At 34.2% G+C, this 8,328-nt stretch overlaps 1 protein-coding gene across 1 annotated transcript; it reads left to right on the forward strand.

Annotated features, from left to right (window-relative positions):
• Positions 1-1,751: 1,751 nt before the first annotated feature.
• Positions 1,752-6,751, forward strand: LOC124360761 (1,5-anhydro-D-fructose reductase-like). Its single transcript, XM_046814641.1, has 6 exons — positions 1,752-1,930; positions 4,208-4,375; positions 5,270-5,467; positions 5,579-5,835; positions 5,989-6,148; positions 6,510-6,751. The coding sequence occupies exons 1-6, from the start codon at positions 1,850-1,852 to the stop codon at positions 6,642-6,644; spliced, it is 999 nt and encodes a 332-aa protein (XP_046670597.1). The 5' UTR covers positions 1,752-1,849; the 3' UTR covers positions 6,645-6,751.
• The last annotated feature ends 1,577 nt before the right edge of the window (positions 6,752-8,328 follow it).

Raw genomic sequence — 8,328 nt, forward strand, 5'->3', positions numbered from 1 at the left:
TGGTGTCTCTGATATCGGAACAATACAAAGAGTTCGTTAAAACTATTTCGTCAACGTCATTTTTGGACCTCATCAGACGAACATGACTCCAGATTCCAGGAGTCAAATCTGTGACAGCATCATATTCCAGATACTATACTTAGAGAAAGGTTAACTGCAGCTTAACTTAAAATTCATATTGGATCTAATATTTTCGTAAAATAAGTTGCTTTACCATATAAAAGTATCATGGTACAGTTATTTAAATAATCGTAGCTGAATCATACGAACATTTTCAATTTCTCAATACGCTGCGGGTATGCTATATTTCAAAACCAAACAGCAGCATTACATTAGAAGGTGAAAACACAATAATACCATCACATATCGTGAATAATGTCATCATACAGAGGCAACCATGGTAAGCTATGGATATTTAACTGGTTTGGTAGGCTATGGATATTTAACTGGTTTGGGGTTCAAGTAACACAGTCTAAAACAAAGTGTGATCCTACGTTTACTTAATCATTGTTTACAGATTTAACGGAGTAAAATACTTGTAGACTCGGTAGAATATTTTGTTTTTTTACAGACCTTTCCTGATTATCCCGGGCCCTTCCCTAGGAGTTTGCTTTTCTATTAATATCAAGATCTTGAGATTTCAACATCTTGCTGTTGTTTAAATATACAACATTACTTATAATAAATTATACATATTTTTGTCACGACTATTATCATCGGCCTATCGGTTTCCCGTAGAAAGTATGCCAAAAAATGCAATCACAAATAAATTCTTGAAATATTTTGGTTTCAGCTAAAAATTTGTTGACTCAAGAAGGCTCTCCACAAGGAATTATATCTGAAAATTTTATGATTAGAATTATAATAACAATTTTTAATGAGGTTTGTACTGGAAAGCCTTGATTCTTCATTAGAGTAATTATAACAATATACGGGCAAAATAATTGCTTATAAATAATATGCTTTAATGTGTGATAATAAGCTGGGTATAAAAGCCAAAAAAAATAGAGGATGTAAAAGTATATAATAAGAACATGTACTGTAAAAATTTCAAGAGAGTTTACAAGCACACTGTGTAGTGTATAGTAATAAAATATAAAAACGAATCCGAATTAAAAATTCACTTTATTTAAACTACACGTAGGACGCAATCGCAATTATCGTATCTAGGGTCTCTTTTTTATTGGAGAAATTCTGGGAATTCGCACAGTACACATGGACATTCTCAGGTTTACCTTTTTAGTAAATTATAACACCAGAGGCTCTGCGCTCTAATGGAGCATCATTATTATCACGTGATAAAACCAGTATAAATTAATATATATTGCTACATTAAGCACTCCTCCTATATTATGGAAAACAGTATATATTTATTATATTCCATATAATGTAACTCGTAAACAACACATTTAATTAACTTTAGTTCCAAGGACATACAGTATGTGGATAACTAGTTTGGTTTTTTGTTTCATTTGCAAAAAACTTCAAATTACACAACCATATCTAAGCTGAGAATAAATTTACTTACCCATTCCTATATTTATCAGGTAATCATATTTCTGAAACAATATCCAGTATTTTCGTCGGTGATAAGTGCTTTATCAGTGAACACAACACCTGACGGATGCTCTGAGATTGATATTAATACCAATGCAATACATTATACCGTTTATCTATCAAGTAACTAATCAAACCACTTTATCTCGCACTCTAGATAAGATATTGGGAGTATTGCTATAAGTAGCGTGGCAGATGCCAGAGTTATACAGATAGTGTGTCTACAACAGTCTACTCGTGTGGTTGTGTTTTACTGCTTACATTTCAGAGTATTGTGCAACTTTAGTGAAACATGGCAAGTTCTATTACCGCAAGGTCTGTTCTAACTGCAGCTAGCATTAAGATGCCTTATGTCGGCCTGGGAACTTGGCTGGTAAGTGTGATCGTGGTAACAATTTAATTTCCCTCCAATAATATAGTATGTTTTAGCATGAAAATATGGAGTATAGGTTTACAATTTTGAAAAAATTATCAATTATTACCGCTGTAAATATATGTATATTAAATTTTAAATGCTCCTGAATATAAGTTTTACAATGTAAGTACTAGAAATTACTCAGTAGTTTTTTGTTGTAATAGATTTCTGATTTCTTCATCACGAATAATAAATGAAATGACAAGTAATGTTGCACACTGTTTTCATTACTTGTAGTTTATCGTGGATCTGAAACTCCAATATCTCCTATCTAAACCTAATTATTTTTGATGAATTACATTAGCTATTAATTGAGATGCACTTTCGTACGTTTTATTGCAATAACAGCTTAATATGGGACGTAGATGACTTATAGAGTTACCCCTCCTACTCATTTTTAGCACAGATTATAAAGAAGAAATAGAATAAGCATTCAAGGGCCATTACAGAAGAAACACCTGGATGGTTATAATTTCATTGATATACAGTCCAAAACTGGCGCTTAGTTTTAACTCACCATGTTTCAGTAGCATGTTGTCGTAAACGTGCTAGGTTAAGTTATAATAAAATTCTAAAATTATGGACTCACGGGTAGAGGTATAATAATATAGGATTTTAAAATTTATAGTTCATTTTTTAATTGTATTAGAATAAGCTATGAAATGTAGTAATAAAATGTTTCTTAATTGCAAAACATAAAAAGCTTTTTTGTGAGAAAGTTTTTGTTGATTTGGTCAGGCGGTTTTTGTAAGCGGTAAAGTTTTTGAAAAAGAACTGAATAATATAATAATAGAAATTAGCTATTACGTACATAATTTGGTATTCCAACTTTCCTTAGTTACGACAATTACGTGTTTAGACGTAGTATTAGTGTTTTTGGTAGCAGTTGAGTCATATTTATACATTGAAATTACTACTGTAGAGTGAAATAGTCATTATTGTAACAGATGAATAGTTTACAGTATTTAAAAAATAGCACGCGACGCTCACTAGTATAGATGACTTCAGTATTTCTCTTCCCCCCCACACACACATAATTGGTAATACCACTTTGACCCGGCTTCTCTTGACGCCAACCTATGTCCAAGGACGTAGCCAGCGAGGGGGTCCAGAGGGTCCGGACTCCCCCCAAATTTTCAATTGTTTCGGTTTGAAAGTTCGCGTTTAAAAAACTTTCTATTCATTTTGAGAAATTATACGTTGTATTAACCCCCCCTCCAAATATTTTCCTGCCTACATTCTTGCTATACCCACGATCCAGTCTATTTATTTTATTTCTATTTAATTGAATTACACCAACCTTGATACAAACGTAGTATTTGCACGTAGATTGTTTCAGTCAGCCTGTTTCAAACAGTAAAACGTTTCAAGTTTGGGAGCATTAATCACAAATACAAATAAGCAAACTTTCTACACGGTTATTTCCTAATATACACCAGCAATTATACGTTAAAAATATTTAATGTTGAAAATTTTTCATTTCTTAAGGTTTCTAAAAGGCGGCCGTTCAAAGTCTGGAAAAGGAATGCGCATCGTAGAACAAAAATCAATTCTCTGGCCATTTGTGACAGTGGTTCTTCTTACGTGTTTATGAAGTCTCGTAAGTTTTCCATATAGTGGGAATACAACGTTTAGAGTAGTATACAAAAATTCGTATTTTTAACAAAGCCAGTCTAAACATGGTATAAAACAGTATTTATTCATTGGTTGCATACTTTCGTTAGTTACTCTCAACATTAAGATAGCTTTTATTCAGATTTGGGCAAAATAGTTTGAGTACAATTTAAGATTCTAACCGATAATGAATCTACATCTTAATTTTTTGTGAAAACATGTGAAAACTACCTTTCTTTCAAGTAAGCAGAAAGAGATTTGTCGAAGACACTCACTGCTGTTTTGGACAGTCCATTTTTATACTTAGTAAGAAGTAAAGTAAAGTATGTCTTATTTTACCAGGCGAAGTTAGGGCTAAGAAGCCCTCTCTAACACTTAACCTTGAGAGTAACGACTGAAGGTGACTTCCGAACCACCACCAACGGCCGGGCAGGCGGGCTGCTTGCAAGGGCAGAATTACTTAGCGGTCACCCATCCAAGCAGCAGCCACGCTCGACGTAGCTTGATCCGGTTATTTTGCGATGATAATCGTTCCCATCACACTGCGCCATTAGCATTGGCATTTAGTGCATATTTATCTAATGAATACATGTATCACCTCAAGATTTGTTACACTTATAGGCCAGCTCTGAAGAGATCGAGACGGCGGTGGATGCCGCGCTCACGGCCGGATACAGACACATCGACACGGCCTTTGCCTATGAGAACGAGGCGATGATCGGGAACGTACTCAAGAAGTGGCTGGACAGCGGTAAAATCAAGCGTGAGGAGCTCTTCATTGTTACCAAGGTACTAAGGACTATACTTACTTCCTTTACAAGTTAGTTTAACTTTAAAATTCTTTACTGAAAAAGAGACTTCTGGAAATTAATATCACATTCCACAGCGAAATAAAACATTAAAGAAACTCTTAATAAAATGTTCCCTAATTAAAAAATATCATACTCTTATTTTTTGGATGAATAGGCACCTAAAAGCGCCTTATTTTACCGTGCCTAAATACTATATTTTTCAGAATTAACTATGAAGATAACAGTGTGTGATGTTTTGACTTGAAAACACTTTACACCAAGCGATTCTTGCTAATCTCTCAGCTTAATAAATTTGTGGAAAACATTACAATATTATTTTTTAAGGAGAAAAAATCGAAAATTTAAACCCTTTAAGCCTTATTCTTCCCATCGTCTTGGACTACTGGTTTGTGCGAAGATCCTATAAAACAGAATAAGAGGAGAGTCGATTGAGTAAAAAGTCGATGGTCCCAACAGGATTTAACCAACGCTATCTTTTAACTCAGATCCAGAGTCTGACGCCTTAGACCACTCGGCAACCGACACAATTACAGTTTTGAGCTGTATTATATATTCTTCTTAGTTATTCTGCATATAATATTTTATATTTATTCATATTTAATTTTAAATTATTCATATGTGTTATAAATGCACTTGAGCAGTAAAAAATTGAACTTTGACAACTAACTAGGTTCGGAAGAACGTGTATATTTTGACCTAAGGGTCGCAAATTTGATCCTGTATTTAGGTATACTCCTTTTAGTGTACAGGACTGACTACAGGTTATTGAACTCGGCGAGTCACAATTTGTATCCATTAAACGTTAGTGTTAATAGAGTATTTTTCTTGTTCGTTTTTTATATTGTTTGCAATAAAAGAGAATTTTTTACAGCTACCGAACAACGCTATGCGCGAAGATTTGGTGGAGGACTACCTGAAGCAGTCTCTGTCAGCATTGCAATTGTCATACGTGGATTTGTATCTTGTACATATGCCCGTGGGCCTACAGTCTGGTATAGGTCTGAGGCCTCGCAATGAAGACGGGTCCTTTAAATTGGATCAAACCACTGACATTCTTGCTGTTTGGAAGGTAAAGATTTTTGCGCTTCGTACAATATTTGATAATAGAGTATAATGTATAAGGGAAAGCAAAGTGTTTAAAAATCGTGCATCAAAAAACTTTGATTTGTGGTATTCGCAGGCGATGGAAAAACAAGTAGACAGAAGCCGAGCAAAAGCTATAGGAGTATCCAACTTCAACATTAACCAGCTAGAGAGGATCCAGAAGATATCTCGTATTCCACCAGTCAATAACCAAGTAGAGTTACACGTGTACTTGCAACAGAAGGATCTGCAGAAGTACTGCAAGGACAATGGAATCATCATGACTGCTTACGCCCCGCTTGGATCTTCTGGTATGGTGGCGTTTGTGAAAAAAGCAGGAGTTACATTAGAAGGGTGAGTTATTGGTATAGAGTACTGTCTAAAAATACTGTAATGCCGATAACCAAAACTATTTGTGAACGTCATGTTCCATGAAGTTGTAAGATTGATAATGTTGGAAAGAAAGTTTTCTCAAAGTCAATGTAACAAAGTGCTTGGCTTTTCCAGAGGGAAAGATGAGGATCCAAGAGCAGATCCAGTGGTGGTACGCATTGCAAAATCTCATAACAAAACAACAGCTCAGGTTCTGCTGCGGTTTCTCATCCAGTCCGGCATCAACATCATCCCCAAGAGTGTCAATCCTGACCGTATCCGCCAGAACTTTCAGGTGAGTCCATTCACCATATACCGTGTTTCCTACATCTCGCAAATACTATATTTTTCAAAGGAGAGGTATAAAATAACTGAAAGTATGGTATGGTAATTTCTGACACTATTTTAAACCTTAAAAACCACCAAGTAAGGAAAATAAAAACCATGTTCACAGATAGTCTTACTGAGCTTTCATTCTGCAGTAAATTTTATGAAAACAACATTTTATCGATATCATTTATTTTTCCAACCGAAGTGTTGTTTTCATAACATTTACTGCACTTTAAATTTTTTTCTAATTGCTCCAAGAGTTTTTAATGAGATTTCATAGTTTACTTGAGACTACAGAATAGTAAATTGATAAGCACATTTTGCAGTTGTTCGACTTTGTGCTGACCAACAAGGAGATGGCCGAGTTGAATGCTCTGGACAAAGGAGAAGACGGAAGAAAATTCTGCGGAGATCTGCTGAGAGGAATGCAAAAGCATCCAGAATACCCGTTCCCCAACTGAGGCAAAAACCCTTTTACGTACGGTTCTGATTATATTATTTGTTGATTTTAAAAAACGTTTTCATATTATACTACATATTTGTAAATAAAGTAAGCATTGTCCTTTGATTCACTAGATAGCGTATTAATCTCCCCATTACTTCCTCTTGGTATTAAAATGAAAATTACAAACTCCATACCCCCCTCTACAAAACTTTAAAAATTAATTGATTTATCTGAGATAGAAAGCCAATAGAATATCATTTGGGAGAATACATCAGTATTCAACAGAAGTAATTATAAAAAATGACTACTTATAAAGTCGTTTAATCAGATACTTACATGTATCTGGGTTGTGGGGGTGGAGAGGGGTAGTTTATTGCATACGATTTTATTTTGAGAAATATGTCATTAAAAATAAAATACATCCCTTTCAATCTAATAGCAATGCAGTTAAGGGTTTGTGAATTAGGAGTATTACAATACCGCTTTAAACTTTGGACAAAATATATTGTACCGTAGTAGTTTTACATTAAGTCTGAATGTAGTACAACATTGTTAATCAGCATGAAGCTTGATGCCAATGCTTACAGAATGTGATGTCAAAGTATTAAGCTTTTTGCCGATAACGAGCAGCTGATTTAATTTCTTGTTTTCAAATAACATATTAACAAAGAGAAACACGATCACCAGAACTGCCAGCGTTGCAGCGGATAAGTAATATAAATAGGTCGACATCGTCTCTTCTTCACCACCTCTGACACTTATGGCACGTCAGGTGTGCACAAAGGACAAAAACTCTAAATGTCACAAATCCTCATACAGTCAGAAAAGCCTGATTAATCAATAAATTAACAGTCAAATTTTAAAAACTTCTTTAAGACATGAAACATACTAGTACATTCAAACACTTTGAAGAGACAACATTAAAAATACTGTTTTTTTCCCAAGTGATATCGGCTGAACTCGTTTTTATCTTAGGTCATGTCGTATCGCTTGTTAAAATCTACTAATTAATTTGGTGTGAAATCTGTAGAATTTAATTAGGCTTTATTGTGTAATACAGTTTATGCATGGATTTGATTTTATTGTGGAAACGATTCTAGAAAAAAACACCGTATCTTTTAATCAGTTCATGTTGTACGAAGGATATATTTCATAAAATATGAGTGCTATTATTGTGCCGCGTCTAAGAATGTAGCCAGCGAGGACTTCAAGGGGTATGTACCCCCTAAAATATTCTCTTTAATAAACTATTATTGTTTTTTAAATAATTCAGTATTACTGAAATGTACTGCTGACAGATCGTCCTCAACTAATAAACGAGCCAAGAACTTTTTAAGTAACAAATGGGGCCTTACTCTTTGTCCACTACGGGAAATTATCAGTTGCCTGTACTGTCCCCCGCCAAATATTTTCCTGGCTATGTTCTTGACCGCGTAAACAATATTACTTTCCAGAAAAACACCATTATACGATTATGACAACTTCATTGGACAAGGTGTTGCAATTTCATTTTGTTTTCCCTTAAAAACATTATTTTTTGACAGGTATAAATAGTATGGCAAGTAATATGTAGGTTAATAAAACAATAAGGAACTAATTATTTAAAATGCGAAATAAATATTATTTATTTATATGGTATTTTTGTGTGTGACATATTTCGAATAATAAATATGTATTCAAATAAAAATGAACTAAAATAG

Source organism: Homalodisca vitripennis, chromosome 4 (genome assembly GCF_021130785.1).
Source record: "Homalodisca vitripennis isolate AUS2020 chromosome 4, UT_GWSS_2.1, whole genome shotgun sequence".
NCBI lineage: Eukaryota > Metazoa > Arthropoda > Insecta > Hemiptera > Cicadellidae > Homalodisca > Homalodisca vitripennis.

What these genes read in the sequence shown, in the direction of transcription:
- LOC124360761 (XM_046814641.1), top strand. Translation starts at nt 1,850, where the DNA reads ATGGCAAGTTCTATTACCGCAAGGTCTGTTCTAACTGCAGCTAGCATT. An exon ending in TCGGCCTGGGAACTTGGCTG is followed by an intron (nt 1,931 to 4,207) that starts GTAAGTGTGATC and finishes TTACACTTATAG; the next exon opens with GCCAGCTCTGAAGAGATCGA. An exon ending in GCAGGAGTTACATTAGAAGG is followed by an intron (nt 5,836 to 5,988) that starts GTGAGTTATTGG and finishes TGGCTTTTCCAG; the next exon opens with AGGGAAAGATGAGGATCCAA.